This window comes from Mobula hypostoma, chromosome 12 (assembly GCF_963921235.1).
Source record: "Mobula hypostoma chromosome 12, sMobHyp1.1, whole genome shotgun sequence".
In the NCBI taxonomy this organism is placed as follows: Eukaryota; Metazoa; Chordata; class Chondrichthyes; order Myliobatiformes; family Myliobatidae; genus Mobula; species Mobula hypostoma.
Window position 1 is genome coordinate 44,735,415 of NC_086108.1, and position 24,085 is coordinate 44,759,499.

At 43.2% G+C, this 24,085-nt stretch overlaps 1 protein-coding gene across 2 annotated transcripts in view; it reads right to left on the minus strand.

The window, feature by feature from the left end:
* The window catches only part of lrrc42 (leucine rich repeat containing 42), a 40,706-nt gene that overhangs the window by 12,780 nt on the left and 3,841 nt on the right, over nucleotides 1-24,085 (minus strand). For both annotated transcript variants that reach the window (XM_063063958.1, XM_063063957.1), the window contains exons 2-4: nucleotides 22,718-23,195; nucleotides 7,270-7,401; nucleotides 4,111-4,229 (exon numbers count right to left, since the gene is read on the minus strand). In XM_063063958.1, coding sequence (XP_062920028.1) covers nucleotides 4,111-4,229; nucleotides 7,270-7,401; nucleotides 22,718-23,184 — 718 coding nt within the window. In that variant the 5' untranslated portion in view covers nucleotides 23,185-23,195. The remainder of the gene's footprint in view (nucleotides 1-4,110; nucleotides 4,230-7,269; nucleotides 7,402-22,717; nucleotides 23,196-24,085) is intronic.

Genomic DNA, 24,085 nt, shown 5'->3' on the forward strand with positions numbered 1-24,085 from the left:
GTAACAGGATGGCCAAAACTGTGCACAGAGATCCAAGTGCAGCCTTGCCAGTGGCTAGTATAACCGCAACAGAGCACTCCAACTCTTACACTCAATCTCTGAACGGAGGCCAGCACGCCGAGCAGATTCTTCATCATCTGTGATGCCAGTTAATGAGAACCATGTACCTGTAACTCTTTGGTCCCCATTCCACGACACTCCCCATGGTACTACCATTCACTGCACAAGTCGTACCTTTGTTCGATTTCCCAAAGTGCAACATCGCACATCTCACCTATTCTTAGACCATTCACCCAGCTGATCAAGATCCCCCATTAATTTTTAATAACTTCCTTCAGTGTCTACAATTCCATCTACTTTCTAACCATGCTATGCACATTTTGATCTAAATTGTTTCTATAAATAACAAAAATCCCAGCACCAATACCTGTGGCATTGGGAGGTTTGTCCTGGAAAACTGCCACATTGTTGAAGTTAACTGATAATATTCTAGATTATTGCATATTTCTGTTATTGATGGGGAAACCACCCAATGTGGTTGTGATATGGATTACTGACACTTAGTGGCCATTTTTAAGTTACCACTTACGTTTCATAAATGAGCATCAGCTGCACTTACAGGACCATGTACACTTGTGTTTTTACAGTATGCCAAACTCCCACATTGTTGGCTCTACTGTTTATCATGGTAGGAAATGAGTTACAATTGCTAATCCACAACCATGCTATCACATCCAAGTTTAAACAATTCCATAAGTTTACACATGGTTTAATATTTGTGGAAGCACATGTGCAGAAACAACTTCCACATTTAATATTTTTACATAGAATATGTTGCAACACAAAGAGGCCATACTTTCCAACCACTCCAAGGAGTTCATGTGCTATGTGATCTCCATACCGTCCATCCTCAGTTAACCGCTCAGCGTAGCTTGTCACCCGCTTCTTTTTCAGCATATCAAAGGATGAACTTCAATGTACCAACTTCCCAAGTTAATGCTTAATATGGGCAATGGCCACCATTAAGTAATTTCTGCACCGGTCAGAAATCATCACAGAATTTCATTATCACTGTGGATTTCCCAAAAAGAGTCAGCTTAACTGGAATATTAGTTCATGCTACAGTGCCTATAAAAAATATTCGCCACTCCCCCCCCCCCCCCCCAGGCGTTTTCATGTTTTACAACGTTGAATAGTAATGATTTAATTTGGCTTTTTTTTGGACACTGATCAACAGAAATACTCTTTTGTGTCAAAATAAAAACCGATCTCTACAAAGTGATCTAAATTATTACAAATATAAAACGCAAAATAATTGATTGCCTAAGTATTCACACCCTTCAGTTCAGAATTTGGCAGCAATTACAGTCTGTGTGGATAGGTCTCTATCATCTTTGCACATCTGGACACCGCAATTTTCTGCCCCCAATTCCTCCTTACAAAACTGCTCAAGCTGTATCAGATTGCATGGGGATCGTGAGTGAACAGCCCTTTTCAAGTCCAGCCACAAATTCTCAATTGGATTGAGGTCTGGACTCTTGACCTGGCCACTGCAGGATGTTATCTTTGTTGCTCTTAAGCCATTCCTGTGAAGTATGGCTTTATGCTTGGGGTCATTGTCTTGCTGGAAAACAAATCTTCTCCCAAGTCGCAGTTCTCTTGCAGACTGCATTGGGCTTTCCTCCAGAACTTCCGTATATTTTGCTGCATTCATTTTACCCTCTACCTTCACAAGCCTTCCAGGGCCTGCTACAGTGAAGCATCCCCACAGCATGATGCAGTCACCACCATGCTTCATGGTAGGGATGGTGTGTTTTTGATGATGTGCCGTGTTTAAAAGTAGTGTTTAGTCTGAAGGCCAAAAAGCTCAATTTTGGTTTCGTCAGACCATAGAACCTTCTTCCAGCTGACTTCAGACAAACCCTAGCTGAGATTTCATCAGTTTTTTCCCCCCAACAGTGGTTTTTTCTTTGCCACTCTCTCATAAAGCTGCAACTGGTGAAGCTCCTGAGCAACAGTTGTTGTATGTGCAGTCTCTCTCATCTCAGCCATTGAAACATGTAACGCCCCTAGAGTTGTCATAGGTCTCTTGGTGGCCTCCCTCACTTGTGCCCTTCTCGCACGGTCACTCAGTATTTGAGGACAACCTGTCTAGGCATATTTACAGCTGTGCTGTATTCTTTACTTTTTTTGATGATTGAATTAACTGTACTCCAAGGGATATTCAGTGACTTAGAAATTTTCTTGTATCCATCGCTATACTTGTGCTTTTTAATAACCTTTATGCAGAGTGTTCTTTTATCTTCACAGTGTAGTTTTTGACAGGATACTGACTCACCAGCAGTTCGACCTTCCAGGTGCACTTGTACTTTTACTACAATCAATTGAAATATCTTGACTGCACACAGGTCTTCAAAAACAGATCTCCATTTAACTAATTATGTGACTTCTAAAACCAATTGACTGCTCCATTGATGATTTGGTGTGTCATATTAAAGGGGGAGGGGGTGAATACTTACGCAATCAATGATTTTGTGCTTTTTATTTGTAATTACTTTAGATCACTTTGTAGAAATCTGTTTTTACTTTGATATGGAAGTCTTTTTCTGTTGATCAGAATAAAAAAACAAATTAAATCCACTGTGATTCGCTGTTGTAAAACAATAAAATATGAAAACTTTCCGAGGCGGGGGGATATACTTTTTATAGACACTGTATATTAATTCCCTTATATTGTGACACATGCAAATAGAACCAACTGTATCAACCAGTGTTAGCTTACTAGTAAGATTGTGGATTAAAAATGTATACCGGAGATTTAACCGTATACAGATTGTGTTTGTCTATTATTGTGACTTGGATGAAGATCAGATCACAGTTTACGAGTAATAAATGCAAAAAACTAGGCAATTGCAAAAGGTTCACAAACTTTTTCTTGTACCTGTAGTTTAATACACACACATACAGAATCTATACCTGTCCAGTACAGCCTAATCTCCGATCATCATGGACCATCTTGTCACGGGACCAGGACCTCACACTGTCACAGCTGTATGGTAATTTGTTGTGCAATACTTACTGTACTATCTCACATTACCAAAAAATCCATGCACATGTAACTTGCATTTCTCAATATGGAGTCTGGGTTCTCCCAGTTGAGAAGAGTGGCTCCCCAAGTCACAGTGTGTATCTCATCCTCTAAAGAAACACTGAGCATGGTCTTCACCATGAGCAGCCTCAATCACAATACCTGGGAGCTGCCGACCTCACAAAAACCTTTTTCTGCATCAGTCTCTAATCTAAGTGACCACGAAATTCATGTGCACTTTGCTTAATTTGTAAAAGTTATGATCTTAACTAACTGGTCCACAATAGACCCAATTCTCAAAGCAGACTGGTGTCATATGCTATCAGCATCACAGTTCTCTCAAATTTTCCTCACTTCCAACAAGATGTCTGTCAGAGTGGAGCCACAGGACAAATAGGAAACCGTTCAACTCTAGTAATCGTCATTCCAGAACCAAGGTCACTTCAGATTTTGTTTTTCAAGCTGTAAATGTACACAGGCTGAACTCCATGTCATCACCCATTCTTTCACTGAAGCATATGAAAGAACTGCCCTTACATTTAACAGCTAAAAACAAAGTTCCCCAACAACCCAATACTTCCCCACCCACCTAGGCTCTACTACACAAAACTGCTTCCTGACAGCACAGGTAAAACGAGATCCTGCAAAACATGTACCACTTCCCAAGTTCGGGAGTCACCTATAATAAAGGCAATCTTTGAAAATTACATTCATTGCCATTGATAGCCTTTGGATATCTGGGCAAAGCACTGTCTGAAAATCAGGAATTCAGACAGCTGGCACACAGCTCATGATATAATACTAAGCAATGATAATTGCCCACCCCCTCACCCCAACCCATATATTCCTCACCCATGGAGTTCAATGCACTAGGGAGATACCATCAGTACCATCCCTACAAAATCCTGCAGATCTGATGGGTTATTTCCCTGTTTTGGCATTGCACTTCAAGTCTTTTTAAATTCATTTTGATGATGAGAAGTACAGTATATCAGAATTATGTGGACTGGCCACAAACTTACCTGACAGATCCAGCACCTCCAAATTTCCTAAACCCTTCCTCATCACTCGGACTGGTGCTGTCATTCTCTGCAGACCACAGTCAGACAGGCCATTATCTCTGAGGTACAAGAGGACGAGACTGGAAGAAATGGGGTGAAGCTCAACTTTGGAGAAGTGGAAGGGGAAAAACATACTTTGCTGTTAGAACCATTTAATTACCTTCAGACACACAAGACCTGCTCCCCAAGAAGGGCCTACAATTAGACTTCGAACAAATGGATCCTTGAGTTGGGTGAGATGAGGCTTGCAAATTCTGGATCAGCTGTTCCTTGAGTTATGGTCTAACCAGAGTTTGATAGAGCCGCAACATTAAATTGCAGCTCTTGAACTGAATCCCCTGGCTAATGAAGGCCAACAGACCAAATGCCTTCTTAACCACCCTATCAACTTGCATAGCAATTTTGAGGGATCTATTGATGTGGACCCCAAGATCCCTCTGTTAGTCCACACTGCAAAGAATCCTGTCATTAACCCGTTTTCTAGATTAAACTCCATCTGCCACTTCTCAGCCCAGCACTATATCCTATCAATGTCCTGTTGTAACTTGCGATAACCTGCTACGTTATCTGCAACAGTACCGACCTTCATGACATCTGCAAACTTACTAACCCACACTTCCATTCCCTTATCCAAGTCATTAATAAAACCAAGGGTAGGGGTCTCAGAACAGATCTCTGCCGATCGACAATAGTCACCAACCTCTAGGTAGACTATGCACCATCTACTACCACCCACTGCCAACCTCTAGGTAGACTATGCACCATCTACTACCACCCACTGCCAACCTCTAGGTAGACTATGCACCATCTACTACCACCCACTGCCAACCTCTAGGAAGACTATGCACCATCTACTACCACCCACTGCCAACCTCTAGATAGACTATGCACCATCTATTACCACCCACTGCCCTCTATGGACAAGCCAATTCCGTACCAACACAAACAACAGGAATTTTGCAGATGCTGGAAATTCAAGCAACACACATCAAAGTTGCTGGTGAACGCAGCAGGCCAGGCAGCATCTCTAGGAAGAGGTACAGTCGACGTTTCAGGCCGAGACCCTTCGTCAGGACTAACTGAAGGGAGAGTTAGTAAGAGATTTGAAAGTTGGAGGGGGAGGGGGAGATCCAAAATGATAGGAGAAGATAGGAGGGGGAGGGATGGAGCCAAGAGCTGGACAGGTGATAGGCAAAGGGGATATGAGATCATGGGACAGGAGGCCCGGTGAGAAAGACAAGAGGGGGGGGACCCAGAGGAAGGGCAAGGGGTATAGTCAGAGGGACAGAAGGAGAAAAAGGAGAGAGAGAAAAAGAATGTGTGTATATAAATAAATAAATAACAGATGGGGTACGAGGGGGAGATGGGGCATTAGTGGAAGTTAGAGCAGTCAATGTTCATGCCATCAGGTTGGAGGCTACCCAGATGGAATATAAGGTGTTGTTCCTCCAACCTGAGTGTGGCTTGATCTTTACAGTAGAGGAGGCCGTAGATAGACATGTCAGAATGGGAATGGGATGTGGAATTAAAATGTGTGGCCACTGGGAGATCCTGCTTTCTTTGGCGGACAGAGCGTAGGTGTTCAGCAAAGCGGTCTCCCAGTCTGCGTCAGGTCTCGCCAATATATAGAAGGCTGCATCGGGAGCACCAAACGCAGTATATCACCCCAACACAACCAAGTTTTCCTGAGTTCCATGCCTCCTGACTTTCTAAATGAGTCTAACATGGGGAACCTTGTCAAATGCCTTATTAAAATCTATATACATCATATCTACTGTTCCTCCTTCAATTTATTTTGTCATTTCCTCAAATTCAATCAGGCTCATGAGGTATCAACTTGCCACTCACAAAGTCATGTTGACTATCCCTAATCAGACTATGCTTCTCCAAATGCTCTTAAACCCTGTCTTTAAGACATTTCTCAAACAGTTTTGCCACCACTGACATAAGACTCACTGATCTATAAATTCCAGGATTATCTCTATTACCTTTCAAGAATGTAGGGTTAACATTTACCACCTACCAATCCTCTGGTACTACTCCTGTAGCCAAAGGCAGAGAACCTCTTCCATTGCTTCCCATAGTAACCTGGGATATACATACCCCATCTGGCCCCAGGAACTTATCTACCCTAATGTTTTTCTAAAGTTCCAGCACATCTTTTTCTTAACACTGATATGTTCCAGTATATCAGCCTGTTTTACATTATTCTCACATTCATCAAGGCCCCTTACTAGTGAATACTGAAACAAAATACTCATTAAGGATCTTTCCTACCTCCTCCGACTTCAGCAATACCTTTCCTCTTTTATCCCTGATTGGTCCTAACTTGACTCTAGTCATCCTCCTGTTCTTCACATACATTTTTTCCTTAATCCTACTTGCCTAGGACTTCTCGTGCCTCCTTTTAGCTCTCCCAAGTTCATTCTTAAGCTCTTTCCATGTTACCTTATAACTGTAGAGCCCTGCCTGATCCTTGCTTCTTTCTTCACCCTACCATCCTTTCCCTGCCTCAATGAGACAAACTTATCCAGAACACTATGCAAGAGCTCTCTCAACAAGCTCCACATTTCTCCACAAAAGCTGTGCATTTCTGTGAGTACATCTGTTCCAAAACTATGCTAAATTCCTGCCAAATAGCATCATAATTCACCCTCTCCCAAATAAATACTTGTCCATTTATTTGGCATGTGAGAGAGAATAGGTTACAAGGAAAGAAAAAGGAAGAATGGGACTGATTGGAATGTTTCAAGAACTTGATGGACCAACAAATACGAGGCCCCACCATAGATTGGGTGATCAAGTAGAAGTAGAACAAAATTTGAAACCAAGGGATTACCTTGAAATTGTGACTGATGTGACAAAGTCCATAATGCAGAGGTGTCCAACCTGGGGTCCATGGACCCCTCAGTTAATGGTAAAGCCCCATGGCATAAACAAGGTTGGAAATCCCTAGTATAATTAGGTGATTGATGGCTGGTATGGACTCGATGGGCCAAATGGTCTGTTTCCATGTCATATTTCTCTATGACTGAATAAAATTCTCTACACAAAATTAAGGATTTCTTCTGCATGAAATTGGTGATCTCTTATAGGGAATGCAACTAATACATACTGTACCTCACGAGGGATTCCGATGTCAAGTGTCTTAACAGTTCATGGTCATCGCCCAGTTTACAACTTGACAGATCCAGACACTTCAAACCACGAAAAGATTGGATTTCCTTTAACTTTTCTGATACCAACATAAATCTGAAAGAAATATTAAGGCAACTTTGTAAAATGTCACCATAGCAACTGTCCTGTAATGCAAGAGAACTGCATCACATCAGTGGCCCCGATTATAGCTCTCCAAGACCATTATCAGCATGAAGTCAGCTACAATGCAGATTCAATATTAGAGTTTCTCAACCATCTTTGAATTAAATTTTAATTGCAATAGTATAGTTAGAGGAATAGACCCAATATAGGATTGAGTGTCCCATAGGCTGTGTTGTCTATCTGGTGCAACTAGGGACTAAATTAAAATGCAGAGCCAAAAAGCTAATAGTGGATTCTAGTTAACTGGGCCAGCCACTTATTTGGGACCACACTTAAAGAACTAAAACAAATCAAGAAAATTGTTTAGTTGGGACAATATGCTACTTAGTCGGGGCAAGAGAGTTGCCGAATGTTTTCTAATTAGTGTCAGTCATGTGCATGTTATGTGGCCGGAAGACACTACACCGTATCATCAGTTACGTGTGTTTGTATTCAAAAAGCAGGCTTCCGAGGTAGAGAGAATGGAACTGGCCCAGTGCAACAGCTTTCCACTTTGAAAACACTTCCGCACAAGTTTCCTGTCATAGTCAGGCACCATGGACAACCACCAGTACTGGTTGTGATTTAATTTGTTCGGTATTTCATTTAAATACATAACTTGTTACTCAGTTAAACAAGTTTGTTTTTTTAAAATAGCTTTTTTACTATTTCCATGAAACTTCAACTACTTGAGTCAAAAGGTACTGGTCCCGATGTGTCCCAATCAACCAGTGTTCACTGAATTCTCTGGACTGACCTGTGCCACATGCAAATTGGCACAGCGTTTCTAAGATCAGTGAGCTAAATCGGGCCCATAGATTGGTGTGGGAGAAGCGGGTTTGAATTTGTGGGGAAATGGCACCAGAATTGGGAATAAAAGGGAATAGTTCGGATGGTACGGGCTCCTCCTGAACCATGCTGGGATCAGTGAGCTGTTAAATCACAAAACTAGGGCTGTGGATAGGGCTTTAAACTACATGGTAAGTTCAACCGCTTGCAAAGTATGGATAACGTAAAAGAGACGGAAATTTTGAGGGGGAGAGAGAGCAAATATATCAGTATTACAGTTGAGTAAAGGAACTAAAGGCATGAGAGAGGTGCTGGCCAAAGTTGATGGAAGCAGACTCTAGCAGGAATGACAGTAGAGCAGCAGTGGTTGGAGTTTCTGGGAGTAATTCAGAAGATGTGGGATTGAAGGGAGGTTGAAAATCTGGCGGAGTGGTGTCATAACAACAACCTCTCAATGTCGGCAAGACCAAGGAGCTGATTATTGACTTCAGGAGAAGAAACGCAGAGGTCCATGAGCCAGTTCTCATCAGGGGATCAGAGGTGGAGAGGGTCAGCAATTTTAAATTCCTCAGTGTTATTATTTCAGAGGATCTGTCCTGGGCCCAGCATGCAGGTGCCATTATGAAGAAAGCACAGCAGCGCCTCTAGGAGTTTGCAAAGATTCAGCATGACATCTAAAACTTTAACAAACTTCTATAGGTGTGTGGTGGAGAGTGCAGTCATTACTGTATCACAGCCTGGTATGGAAGCACCAATGCCTCAAACAGAAAATCCTACTAAAAATAGTGGATACGGCCTAGTCTCTCATGGGTAAAGCCCTCCCCACCATTGAGCACATCCACATGAAACACTGTCTCAAGAAAGCAGCATCCGTCATTGGCGACCCTTCCACCCAAGAGTGCTCCCTTCTTGCTGTTGCCATCACGAAGAAGGTAAAGGAGTCTCAGGACTCACACTACCAGGTTCAGGAACAGTTACTACCTGTCAACCACCATGCTCTTGAACCGAAGGGGATAACTTCACTTGCCCCATCATTGAAATGTTCCTAGAAACTATGGACTCATTTTCAAGGACTCTTCATCTCATGTTCTCAATATGTATTGTTCATTTGTTTTCTATTATTATTTCTTCCTTTTTGTATTTGCACAGTGGTTATCTCCTGCACTCTGGTGGAATACCCATGTTGGGTGGTAATTCATTGATTTTGTTATGGTTATTATTCTGTTGATTTATTGAGTATGCCCACAAAAAATAAGATTTGAGAATAAATTTACTTTGAACTCTAAAGAAGCAGGATTCTAAAGGAACGATGAGGCAACCATAGCTAATAAGGGAGTCAAACAGGGCATAAAAGCAAAAGAGAGGCTGTAAATTATACAAAAATTAGCGAGAAGCTAGAGGATTAGGAAGCATTTAAAAACCAACAGAAGATAACTAGAAAAGAAAAGATGAAATACAACAAGGGAAGTCAAAGCCAAAGAGAGTGCATATAATAGAGCGAAAAATAGTGGGAAGTTAAAGGATTGGGAAACTTTCAAATACCAACAGAAGGCAACAAAAAAAGGTCATTAAGAGTGGCTATCAGACTGTTGGAAAATGATGCCAGAGAGGGAGTAATGGGGGATAAGGAAATGGCAGATGAACTGAATAAGTATTTTGCATCAGTATGGTGGAAGCTCCAGGTGCCGGGGGGGGGATGAACTGTGTGACGTTGCCACTACTAGGTTCTTGGGAAACTGAAAGGTCTGAAGGTAGACAAGTCACCTCAACTAGATGATGTACTCCCCAAGGTTCTGAATGAGGTGGCTGAGGAGATTGTGGAGGCATTAGTAATGATCTTTCAAGAATCACTAGGTTCTGGAATGGTTCCAGAAGACTGGAAAACTGCAAATGTCACTCCACTCTTCAACAATGGAGAGAGGCAGAAGAAAGGAAACCATAGGCCAGTTAGTCTAACCTCACTGGTTGGGAAGATGTTGGAGTCGATTGTTAAGAATACTTGGAGGCATGTGATAAAATAGGCCATAGTCAGCAAGGTTTCCTCAAGAGAAAATCTTGCCTGACAAATTTGTTGGAATTCACTGAAGAAATAAGAAGCAGGATAGACAAAGGAGATTCGGTGATCTTGTGTACTTGGATTTTCAGAAGGCCTTTGTCAAAGTGCCATAGATGAGGCTACTTAACAAGCAACGAGCTCATGGTATTACAGGAAAGATTCTATCTTGCATTAACCAGTGGCTGATTGGCAGGAGGCAAAGAATGAGAATAAAAGAAGCTTTTTTTGGTTGGCAGCTAGTGGTGTTCCACACAGGTCTATGTTGGGACAGATTCTTTTCACATAAAATGTCAATGGTTTGGATGATGGAATTGATGGCTCTGTGGCAAAGTTTGCAGATGATACAACAAAAGGTGGAAGGCCAGGTAGTTTTGGGGAAATAGAGAGGCGACAAACACATAGGAGAATGGGCAAAGAAGTGGCAGATGGAATACAGTGTCAGGAAGTGTATGGCCATGCACTTTGGTAGAAGAACTGGTTGACTATTTTCTAAATGGAGAGAAAATACAAAAAACTGAGAGGCTAAGGGGCTTGGGAGTCCTTGCGCAGGATTGCCTAAAGGTTAATTTGCAGGTTGAGTGTGGTGCAGAAGGCAAGTGCAATGTTAGCATTCATTTCAAGAGGACTAGAATATAAAAGTAAGGATGTAATGTTGAGACTTTATAAAGCACTGGTGAGGCCTCTTTTGGAGTATTGAGAGCAGTTTTGGGTCCCTCATCTTACAAACCCCATTTCCAGAAAAGTTGGGATATTTTCCAAAATGCAATAAAAACAAAAACCTGTGATATGTTAATTCATGTGAACCTTTATTTAACTGTACAAAGTACAAAGAAAAGATTGTCAATAGTTTTACTGACCAACTTAATTGTATTTTGTAAATATACACAAATTTAGAATTTGATGGCTGCAACACACACAACAAAAGTTGGGACAGAGTTAAAATAAGATTGAAAAGTGCACAGAATATTCAAGTAACACCGGTTTGGAAGACTCCACATTAAACAGGCTAATTGGTAGCAGGTGAGGTATCATGACTGGGTATAAAAGTAGCGTCCATCAAAGGCTCAGTCTTTGCAAGCAAGGATAGGTCGTGGCTCACCCCTTTGTGCCAAAATTCGTGAGAGAATTGTTAGTCAGTTCAAAAGGAACATTTCTCAACGCAAGATTGCAGAGAATTTAGGTCTTTCAACATCTACAGTACATAATATTGTGAAAAGATTCAGAGAATTCAGAGACATCTCAGTGCATAAAGGGCAAGGTCGGAAACCACTGCCGAATGCGCGTGATCTTCGAGCCCTCAGGTGGCACTGCCTAAGAAACCGTCATGCTACTGTGACAATTATAGCCACCTGGGCTCGGGAGTATTTTGGAAAACCATTGTCACTCAACACAGTCCGTCGCTGCATCCAGAAATGCAACTTGAAACTGTATTACGCAAGGAGGAAGCCATACATCAACTCTATGCAGAAACGCCGGCGAGTTCTCTGGGCCCGAGCTCATCTCAGATGGACCAAAAGACTGTGGAACCGTGTGCTGTGGTCAGATGAGCCCACATTTCAGCTAGTTTTCAGAAAAAAACGGGTGTCGAGTTCTCCATGCCAAAGATGAAAACAACCATCCAGATTGTTATCAGCGAAAGGTGCAAAAGCCAGCATCTGTGATGGTATGGGGGTGCATCAGAGCCCACAGCATGGGTGAGTTGCATGTATATGAAGGTACCATTGACTCTGAGGCATTTATTAGGATTTTAGAGAGACATATGTTGCTATCAAGGCGACGTCTCTTCCCGGGACGTCCATGCTTATTTCAGCAGGACAATGCCAGACCACATTCTGCACGGGCTACAACAGCGTGGGTTTGTAGACACAGAGTGCGTGTGCTTGACTGGCCTGCTGCCAGTCCAGATCTATCTCCTATTGAAAATGTATGGCGCATCATGAAGAGGAGAATCGGACAACGGAGACCACAGACTGTTGAGCAGCTGAAGTCTTGTATCAAGCAAGAATGGACAAAATTTCCAATTGCAAATCTACTACAATTAGTATCCTCAGTTCCAAAATGATTAAAAGGCGTTATTAAAAGGAAAGGTGATGTAACACAATGGTAAACATGCCTCTGTCCCAACTTTTGTTGAGTGTGCTGCAGCCATCAAATTTTAAATTTGTATATGTTTACAAAATACAATTAAGTTGGTCAGTAAAACTATTGAAAATCTTTTCTTTGTACTTTTGTCAGTTAAATAAAGGTTCACGTGAATTAACATATCACAGATTTTTGTTTTTATTGCATTTTGGAAAATATCCCAACTTTTCTGGAAATGGGGTTTGTAGAAAGGATATGCTGAAACTGCAGAGGATTCAAAGGCAGTTTGCGAAATGATTCCAGGATTGAATGGCTTGTCATATGAAAAGCGCTTGATGGCTCTGGGCCTGCATTCACTGGAATTCAGAAGAATGAGGGGTGACCTCATTGAAACCTAGCAAGTGTTGAATGGCCTCGACAGAGTGGATGTGGAGAGGATGTTTCCTGTGGTGGGAGTGTTTAAGACCAGAGAACACAGCCTCAGAATAGAGGGGTGCCCTTTTACAATGGAGAATGAGGAGGAACTTTTTAGCCAGTGAATTTGTGGAATTCACTGCCACAGGCAGCCATGGAAGCCAATTCTTTATATTTTTATATTTATTTATATATATATATATATATATACACACATAGATTCTTAATTAAACAGGGCATGAAGGGATCCGGTAGGGTGGGGGAGGGGCAAGATTGGGACTGAGAGGAAAGCGGCCAGAGCGTGAGTGAGCCAGTGAAGGAGTTTTGAGGCTTTGACTCGAGAGATTCTGGCAGTTTTGGCAGTTGGTCTGTGTAATCAAGTCAATCAAGATTTGAATAAACTCAGACACAGCAGAAAGCAGCTGATTGGGCAGTCCAAGTCAGGTGACCAAACATTTTGAAAAGTTCAAACAGATAAATAGAGGGATAGCTCAAGCGAAGCGGCCAGAGCGTGAGTGGGCCAGTGAAGGAGTGGAGCTTTGAGGCTTTGACTCGAGAGGCTTCGACGAGAAGAGGCGGAGGACAAGCTAGCTCGCAGTTAGTTTTTACAATGTCCCCTGAGACGGTGATGTGCCTCTCATGTGAGATGTGGCAGTCTTGGGGGAACGCCCCTCTCCCGCAGAGTCACATCTGCCAGAAGTGCATACGGCTGGGCGACCTGCAAGACTGTGTAAGGAATCTGGAGCAGCAGCTGGATGACCTTCGACTCATAAGGGAGAATGAGGCAGTCATAGATGAGAGCTACAGGGAGGTAGTCACACCTAGGCTGTCGGAAGCAGGTTGTTGGGTGACAGTCAGAGGGGGGAAAGCGAAGGTGAGCAGACAGGTTGTGCAGAGCACCCCTGTAGCCATTCCCCTGAATAATAAGTTTACCGTCCTGGATACTGTTGGCGGGGACGACCAACCAGGTGTGAGCCACGGTGGCAGGGCCTCCGGCACTGAGTCTCACCCTGTGGTGCAGAAGGGTGGGACAGAGAAGAGAGCTGTCGTCATTGGAGACTCTATAGTCAGGAGAGCAGACAGGAGATTTTGTGGACATGAGAAGGACACCCGCATTGTTTGTTGCCTCCCGGGTGCCAGGGTCTGGGATGTCTCTGACCGGGTGCACGACATCCTGGTACAAGAGGAAAAGCAATTAGAAGTCGTGATACATGTTGGGACCAACGACATAGGCAGGAAGAGGGATGAGGTCCTGAAGTGTGAGTTTCCGGAATTAGGCAGAAGGCTGAAGAACAGGACCTCAAGGGTGACGTTCTCAGGATTGCTGCCAGTGCTACGTGACAGTGATGGTAAGAATTGGAGGAGATGGCAGTTGAATGCGTGGCTGAGGAGTTGGCGCAGGGAGCAGGGTTTTAGATTTTTAGATCGTTGGGATCTCTTCTGGGGAAGGTGGGACCTGTACAGATTGGATGGGTTGCACCTGAACTCGAGGGGGAGCAATATCCTTGCAGGTAGGTTTGCTAGCATGGTTCGGGAGGGTTTAAACTAATTTGCGAGGGGGATGGGACCCAGAGCGATAGAGCAGTGAAAGAAGTGCATGGAGTAAAGCCAGATCTAACATACAGAGAGGCTTTGAGGAAAGAGAAGCAGAATAAATGGTGTAAAGACACTAAGGTAGAAGGGCTGAAATGTGTGTACCTCAATGCAAGAAGCATCAGGAACAAAGGTGATGAACTGAGAGCTTGGATACATACATGGAACTATGATGTAGTGGCCATTACAGAGACTTGGCTGGCACCAGGGCAGGAATGGATTCTCAATATTCCTGGATTTCAGTGCTTTAAAAGGGATAGAGAGGGCGGGAAAAGGGGAGGAGGGGTGGCATTACCGGTCAGGGATACTATTACAGTTACAGAAAGGGTGGGTAATGTAGCAGGATCCTCTTTTGAGTCAATATGGGTGGAAGTCAGGAACAGGAAGGGAGCAGTTACTCTACTGGGGGTATTCTATAGGCCCCCTGGTAGCAGCAGAGAGACAGAGGAGCAGATTGGGAGGCAGATTTTGGAAAGGTGCAAAAATAACAGGGTTGTTATCATGGGTGACTTTAACTTCCCTAATATTGATTGGCATCTGATTAGTTCCAAGGGTTTAGATGGGGCAGAATTTGTTAAGTGTGTCCAGGACGGATTCCTGTCACGGTATGTGGACAGGCCGACCAGGGGGAATGCCATACTAGATCTAGTACTAGGTAATGAACCGGGTCAGGTCACAGATCTCTCAGTGGATGAGTATCTGGGGAACAGTGACCAACGCTTCCTGGCCTTTATAATTATCATGGAAAAGGATAGAATCAAAGAGAACAAGAAAATTTTTAATTGGGGAAAGGCAAATTATGAGGCTATAAGGCTAGAGCTTGTGGGTGTGAATTGGGATGATGTTTTTGCAGGGAAATGTACTATGGACATGTGGTCGATGTTTAGAGATCTCTTGCAGGATGTAAGGGATAAATTTGTCCCGGTGAGGAAGATAAAGAATGGTAGGGTGAAGGAACCATGGGTGACAAGTGAGGTGGAAAATCTAGTCAGGAGGAAGAAGGCAGCATACATGAGGTTTAGGAAGCAAGGATCAGCTGGGTCTATTGAGGAATATAGGGAAGCAAGAAAGGAGCTTAAGAAGGGGCTGAGAAGAGCAAGAAGGGGGCATGAGAAGGCCTTGGCGAGTAGGATAAAGGAAAACCCCAAGGCATTCTTCAATTATGTGAAGAAGAAAAGGATGACAGGAGTGAAGGTAGGACCGATTAGAGATAAAGGTGGGAAGATGTGCCTGGAGGCTGTGGAAGTGAGCGAGGTCCTCAATGAATACTTCTCTTCGGTATTCACCAATGAGAGGGAACTTGATGATGGTGAGGACAATATGAGTGAGGTTGATGTTCTGGAGCATGCTGATATTAAGGGAGAGGAGGTGTTGGAGTTGTTAAAATACATCAGGAGAGATAAGTCCCCAGGGCCTGACGGAATATTCCCCAGGCTGCTCCACGAGGCGAGAGAAGAGATTGCTGAGCCTCTGGCTAGGATCTTTATGTCCTCGTTGTCCACAGGAATGGTACCGGAGGATTGGAGGGAGGCGAATGTTGTTCCCTTGTTCAAAAAAGGTAGTAGGAATAGTTCGGGTAATTATAGACCAGTGAGCCTTACGTCTGTGGTGGGAAAGCTGCTGGAAAAGATTCTTAGAGATAGGATCTATTTGGAGAATCATGGTCTGATCAGGGACAGTCAGCATGGCTTTGTGAAGGGCAAATTGTGTCTAACAAGCCTGATAGAGTTCTTTGAGGAGGTGACCAGGCATATAGATGAGGGTAGTGCAGTGGATGTGATCTATATGGATTTTAGTAAGGCATTTGACAAGGTTCCACATGGTAGGCTTATTCAGAAAGTTAGAAGGCATGGGATTCAGGGAAATTTGGCCAGGTGGATTCAGAATTGGCTTGCCTGCAGAAGGCAGAGGGTGGTGGTGGAGGGAATACATTCAGATTGGAGGATTGTGACTAGTGGTGTCCTACAAGGATCTGTTCTGGGACCTCTACTTTTCGTGATTTTTATTAACGACCTGGATGTGGGGGTAGAAAGGTGGGTTGGCAAGTTTGCAGACGACACAAAGGTTAGTGGTATTGTAGATAGTGTAGAGGATTGTCAAAGATTGCGGAGAGACATTGATAGGATGCAGAAGTGGGCTGAGAAGTGGCAGATGGAGTTCAACCTGGAGAAGTGTGAGGTGGTACACTTTGGAAGGACAAACTCCAAGGCAGAGTACAAAGCAAATGGCAGGATACTTGGTAGTGGAGAGGAGCAGAGGGATCTCGGGGTACATGTCCACAGATCCCTGAAAGTTGCCTCACAGGTGGATAGGGTAGTTAAGAAAGTTTATGGGGTGTTAGCTTTCATAAGTCGAGGGATAGAGTTTAAGAGTCGCAATGTAATGATGCAGCTCTATAAAACTCTGGTTAGGCCACACTTGGAGTATTGTGTCCAGTTCTGGTCACCTCACTATACGAAGGATGTGGAAGCATTGGAAAGGGTACAGAGGAGATTTACCAGGATGCTGCCTGGTTTAGAAAGTATGCATTATGATCAGAGTTTAAGGGAGCTAGGGCTTTACTCTTTGGAGAGGAGGAGGATGAGAGGAGACATGATAGAGGTGTACAAGATAATAAGAGGAATAGATAGAGTGGATAGCCAGCGCTTCTTCCCCAGGGCACCACTGCTCAATACAAGAGGACATGGCTTTAAGGTAAGGGGTGGGAAGTTCAAGGGGGATATTAGAGGAAGGTTTTTTACTCAGAGAGTGGTTGGTGCGTGGAATGCACTGCCTGAGTCAGTGGTGGAGGCAGATACACTAGTGAAGTTTAAGAGACTACTAGACAGGTATATGGAGGAATCTAATGTAGGGGCTTATATGGGAGGCAGGGTTTGAGGGTCGGCACAACATTGTGGGCCGAAGGGCCTGTACTGTGCTGTACTATTCTATGTTCTATGTTCTAAAATTGGATCAGCCATAATGAAATGGCAGAGCAGACTTGATGGGCCAAATGGTCTAATGGTCTAATTCTTCTCCTATATCTTATGATCTTATGAAGGTAAGCTAGCCAATAATATAAAAGAGGGCACCACAAGATTTTACAGATATATATAGAGTGAAAGAGAGATGAGAAAGGACATTGGTCTGCTGGAAAATTATATTGGAGAGGTAGTAATGGGGACAAAAAAAAGGCGGAAGAACTAATAAATATTATATGTCATTACAAAATAATCTGCCGATGCTTTTGTCCGAGGAACACTCAATGCGCTGGAGGAACTCAGCACGTCAGTCAGCATCAGTTGAAAAGATTAGTCCATGTTTCGGGCCGAAACCCTTCGTCCGGACTGAAGGAAGAACTTTCGGGAGGGTTTGAAGAATGCTGGTAGTTGAAAAAAACAGTAATTTTAAAGACAAAGGGGTGGGGGAGGGGAGGCAGGGAGGTGATTGGCAGGAGAACAATGCGAAGTAGTAGGAGGAGGCGGAACTATGAGGGAGATGATGTGAAATAGGGATAGAGGAAGGGAGGGGGAGGGAATTACCAAAAGTTGGAGAATTCTATGTTCATAACCGGAATTTGGAGATTCCCTCCCCTCCCTTCCTCTATCCCTATTTCACATCACAACCCTCATAGTTCCGCCTCCTTCTACTACTTCACATTGTTCTCCTGCCAATAACCTCCCTGCTTCCCCTGCCCCACCCCTTTGTCTTTAAAATTACTGTTTTTTTCAACTACCAGCATTCTTCAAATCCTCCCCAAAGTTCTTCCTTCAGTCCTGACGAAGGGTTTTGGCCTGAAATGTCGACTAATCTTTTCAACTGATGCTGACTGACCTGCTGAGTTCCTCCAGCGCATTGAGTATTATATGTCAATTTTATCTGTGGAAGACAACAACAGTATGCCATAGATTCAAGCATGTCAGGAGAAGAAGTGAGAGTAGTACTAAGGAAGATACTTGGGAAGCTGAAAGGTCTGAAGGTAGGTAAGTAACTGGACCAGGACTACATGCCAGGATTCTGAATGAAGTAGCTGTAGAGAATGTGAGGGCATTCATAGTGATCTATCAAAAATCACTAGATTCTGGAATGGTTCCAGAGGATTAGAAAGTTGCAAGTATCATTCCACTCTTGGAGACAGAAGAAAAGGAAATTATAAACAAGAATGCCTGGCTTCAGCAGTTGTTGAGATTTTCAGGGCATTGGCCAAACTGCACTTGGGACTACTGTGAACAGTTTTGGGCCCTGTTCTAAGAAAGGATGTGCTGGCATTGGAGAGAGTCCAGAGGAGGTCCAAGAGAATGACCCCGGGAACGAAAGGATTAACATATCAGAAATGTTCAATGGCTCTGAGCCTGTATTCACCGGGCATTATTTTATTTAGAGATATGCAGCGATACAGTTCCGAACCCTATGAGCCGCACAGCCCAACAACTCACCTATTTAACAGTAACACGAGCCTAATCACAGGACAATTTACAATGACCAATTAACCTACTAACATGTTTGGGAGGAAACCGCAGCACCCTGAGGAAACCCATAAACTTCTTAGACTGCACTGGAATTAAACGCCAAACTCCGTGGCCTTCAGCTGTAATAGCATCGAGTTCACTGCTACGCTACCCTGGCACCAAGAATAAGGGGTCAGGGGGATCTCATTATAACAAATACTGATGACATATAAGAGTGGACTTGGAGAGAATGATTCCTCCAGTGGGGGAATCTAGGGCCTTAGAATTCAAGGATGTCCCTTTAGAACAGATGAGGAGGAATTTCTTTAGCCAGAGGCTGGTGAGTGAATCTGCAGAATTCATTGCCACAGGTGGCTGTGGAGGCCTAGTACTGGGTATATTTAAAGCAGAGGTTGGTAGAAGTTGATTAGTAAGGGCGTCAAAGGTTACAAGGAGAAGCAGAAAAATGGTGAAGCAGAAGAATAACATATCAGCCATGACAGAATGGGCCAAATGGCCTAATTCTGCTCCTATATCTTAAGGTCTTATGGAATGGCACTAGAGGACAAAAATTTCCAAAAACCAGTCTACTCTTTAAGAATGGAGGGAGGCAAAAGGCAGGAAATTATAGGCCAGGTAGTCTGACGTCTATGATTGGCAACATAGCAGAGTCTACTATTAAGGATGAGCTTTCCGGGTATTTGGAGACACTTGATATAATAAGCATACATGATTTCCTTAAGGAGAAATCTTGCCTGACAAATCTGTTAGAATTCTTTAAGGAGATAACAGGCAGTATAGCAAAGAAGAATCAGTGGATGTTGTTTACTTGGATTTCCAGAAGGCCTTTGACAAGGTCTTGCACATGAAGATGCTACAGAAAATAAGTGCCCCTGGCATTATGTGAAAGATACTAGCATGGCAGAAGATTGGCTGACTGGCAAGAGGCAAAAAGAGTGGGAATAAAGGGGGCCTTTTCTGGTTGACTGCCAATGACTAGTGGTGTTTTGCAGGAGTCAGTGTTGGTCTGCTACTTTCGTTACAGGTTAATGTTCTGCATGAAGGAATTGATGACTCAGTAGCCAAGTTTGCAGATGATACAAAGATAAGTGGAAGGACAGGTAGCGTTACAGAAACAGGTAGTCTGAAGAAAGACTTTCACAGATTAGATGAATTAAGCAGATGGGTACAGCATAGGGAAGTTAGTGAGTTATAGAAATCATAGGTTGGTTATGCACTTTGATAGAAGGAATAACAGCGTAGACTATTTTCTAAACAGGAAGCAAATTCAGAAATCGGAGTGCAAGGGGATTTGGGAGACCTCATGCAATATTCCCCAAAGATTAACATGCAAGTTGAGTCAGTAGTAAGGAAAGCAGATGCGATGTTAGTATTCATTTTGAGAACACGAGAATAAGCAAAGATATAATAATGAGTCTTTATAAGACAGATCATATTTGGAATATTGTTGAGTGATGTTGGGCCCAATATATAAAAAAGGATGCACTGGTGTTAGAGGGGTCCAGAGTCATGAATGATCCCAGAAAAAAAAAGGTTAATATACAAGGAGTGCTTGATGATTCTGGGCCTGTACTCACTGGAGTTCAGAAGAACGAGGGGAGAATCTCATTCAAATATACTGAATATTTAAAGTCCAAATGGAGTGGATGTGGAGAGGATGTTTCTAATAGTGGGCAGTCCAGGACCAGTGGACACAAGATCATAAAAAAGGACAACCCTTTAGAACAGAGATGAAGATGAATTTCCTTAGCCAGATGATTTCAAATCAGTGAAATTCATTGCCACGGGCAGCTGTTAGTACATTTAAAATGAAGGTTGATAGGATCTTAATTTGTAAGATCATCAATTTTATGGGCAAAAGGCAGGAGAATGGGATTCAGAGGGAAAAAATATCATTATAATTAAATGACAGAGCAGACTTGGTGGGCCAAATGTCCTAATTCTGCTGCTAGGTCTTACAGTCACAAGGTAGGGATTGGTTAAGAGTGATTTCTTTAGTGATACAGTGTGGAGTGGGCCCGTTGAGGAACACTGCAACAGCAACCCTGATTAACCCTAACCTAATCATGGTACAGTTTCCAATGACCAATTAACCTACTCGGTATGACTTTGGACTGTGGGAGGAAACCAAAGGACCCAGAGGAAACCCACACATTCCTCTGGCAGGATATAAAGAGACTCCTTATAGAACAACACCGGAACTAAACTCTGAAGTCCAGAATGCCCTTAGCTGCAAGTGTCCCGCTAACCGTGACGATTAGTTCACACAACTGGGACATGGTTACTTTAACTGCTGTTTTTCTTCCAGTTACAAAAAAGGGGAACTGGTCACAGCTGCAATGAAATGAGGGAAAGTGGAGAGGAAGGGGGAAAACAAAGATGGAAAGTTGAGAGGGGGTGAAATGGAGGTGTGGAGGGGAGGTGAGCAGGAGTGCTAAATGACACAGGGGACGATGGAAGTGTGAGAGCTTACACCTCATTTTACTTGAGTACAAGAAGTACCATCACAACCTTTTCCTCATATTTCAATTGGTAAGTCCGAAGCCTGTGCAGCTCATATTAATGTGCAAATGGAACAGGAAAACTGCACTTCTGCAGTGATGAAGAACAACAGGAAACGTCCAGCCTAATGACTGAACGGGCAAGATTCCCTGAAGCATAATGCACAAATACATGTAATTAAGGGTGGCAATTTCAGGTCAAAGTCTCAATAATGTGCTTCAGCCCCCAACTCTTCCACTCCAACTGAAGCCATGTCTTTGAACAAATAGAATTACGAGGCAGTCCTGTATTGTAGGTTCTTGTATAAAGGTAAATGAATTAAGACTGCTCAAACCATTCACACCTACTGTATAGTAGTTAGAAAACACTACGTAGCACTTTACAGTATTATGAATAAAGTATATTTTTGAAATAAAACAGGAGATCTTCAGTCTTTCCCGGACTCAGGCATTGAGTACAGGTGTAAAATACCACTGCCAACAACCAAGGTCATGCAGTTCCTCAGATTCGACAGACTTGTCAGAGGACAGTGACGTAACTTGGATCACTATCTCCAGTGGAGGTAACCAAACTAGAATGACATGACAGATGGACCTATTGGCTTCCTTCATCTTACCTGAACTTTAACAGGGTGATGTTAAGCTGACATTCTGCATCTAAACAAGATCAGGGGATAAAGAAAGCATGGAGATATCTACCTGCATGTCGGAAGGGCATATCAATAGCTGGCAACCTTAGAGGTATTTCACCCACCTACTCTCTCTGCTGTTAGGAGGCCTCTGGTCTGAGCGAAAACAAATGAAGTGGACAACAGAAAGGGAATGCATGCAAGTTCTTGTTAGAAAAACAATTACCAGACTACATTAATTGTATAATTGGAGTCCAAAGAGAACATGAAGGACTATATAAAGGGGTATCTGTAATGTGAACCAGGAAATATTTTTGCTCCAATCAACTTTAATACTTCACTTGAAGGCAAATTTTCAAATTGAGGAACTTGAGAGCTCTCAAAAGTCCATCCTAAATGGTCATTCTTTATGCTTCAGGAATCAGGTATCATTAGACTATCTGACCAGAGCTGTGCCAGCACACTGCTGCCAAATCTAAATGTCTTCAACTGGGATACACCTCAGATACCATGCAGGCAAAATCTCTGGATAGCAGCCAAGAACATACAGCTCATTACCACCACCCCCCCCCACCCCCCCACCAGCCCCTGACCAATTCCAGCAACGACTGAACATATGGGAAACAAAGCAGTTCACCCAACATCTGTGGATGGAATAGTAAAGTCAACATTTATTCTCAAAGGCCAGCCTGTTCTCATTGTCTCAACAGTATCACGTATAGGGGTCATATCACATCAAATTAAAAAAAACTGTACCTTTCTCGTAAACACAGGGACTGGAGTACTAGACTTCCATAGGCTTCACTGAATATAAAGAGAGCCTTGGCGCTTGTGCTGGGATCAACAAATTTCTTTCTTGCTTCCACTGCAGTGAAAAGTTTCTCAGCAATCTGCTCTGGGAAGCCAATTAGTGAGTCAACATGTTGAATATTGTCAGCTATAAAAGCAAGCACCCCATCAAAAAGAGACTTGGGAGAGTAGCGAAGATTTCCTTCTTTTGTGTAAGTGAAAACAATGTGATCAGTCCGGTAAGTACTAGGCTTGTCCCCATCTTCAATGCCCAGATTTACAGTGAATCCCTTTTGAAATAGTCGCACTGACTTGGATCTTCCACTGGTCACATTCAAGCTTGACGCTCCATTTAACAGACGCAGCTGACCCTGTTCACGCACATAAATAGGTCCAAATTCAAATGCAGGACTTGTACTGGTGAGCAAAGACATTGGAATGCAATCTGAAAAAATGAGAGATATAGTTCTATTACAACCTGTATTTCCATATTTCCTTGACATACAGAAGGCCATTCAGTCAATGCTAGTTGTCAGTGGTCCTATCAGTTCCATTCCACAACTGATTCCACCTACCAGTTGTTCTTTCACAGATATGTCCATTGACAGCCTGTATTTGCTGGAATCTAGAAAAATGAGAGGCAATTCCACCAGCCGGAGGATGGTGGTGGTGGAGGGAAACTGGTCAGGTCTATTGTTAAGAAAGGAGCAGAGAGCAGAGAGTGGGGGGAGGGGGAGGCGAAAGCATGCTTGGTGGGACGATCCCATTGAAGATGGCGGAAGTAAGTTGCAGAGAATGACGCGCTGGATGCCCAGGCTTGTGCAACGGTGGGAAAGAGTTCCTCTTTTCCTGTTAAGGCAGCGGGAGGGTGCATGTCCAGGAAATGGTAGAGATGGGTGAGGGCAGCATTAATGCTAGAAGAAGCAAAACATTGCTCTTTGAAAAAATGAGGACATCTCTGATGTTCTGCAAAGGAAAATCTCAACTTGGGAATGGAAGTGGCAGAGACACAGGAACCAAAAGAAGGGAATGGCATTTTTACAGGTGACAGGGTGGGAAGAGGTATTGTCAATATAGCTGTGAGAATCAGTAGGTTTATAAAACATCTTGGTAGATAGTTTCTCTCCAGAGATGGAGACAGAGAGATTCAGAAAGTGGAGAAATGTGTCAGATATGGATCAAATGAATTTAAGGGCAGGATGCAAGTTGGAAGCAAAGCTGATGAAATTGAGCTCAGCGTGGGTGCATTAGGCAGCAGCAATTCAGTCGCCAATGTAGCACAGAAAGAATTAGGGAGTGTTCCTAGTGAAGGCTTGGAACATACACTGTTCTACA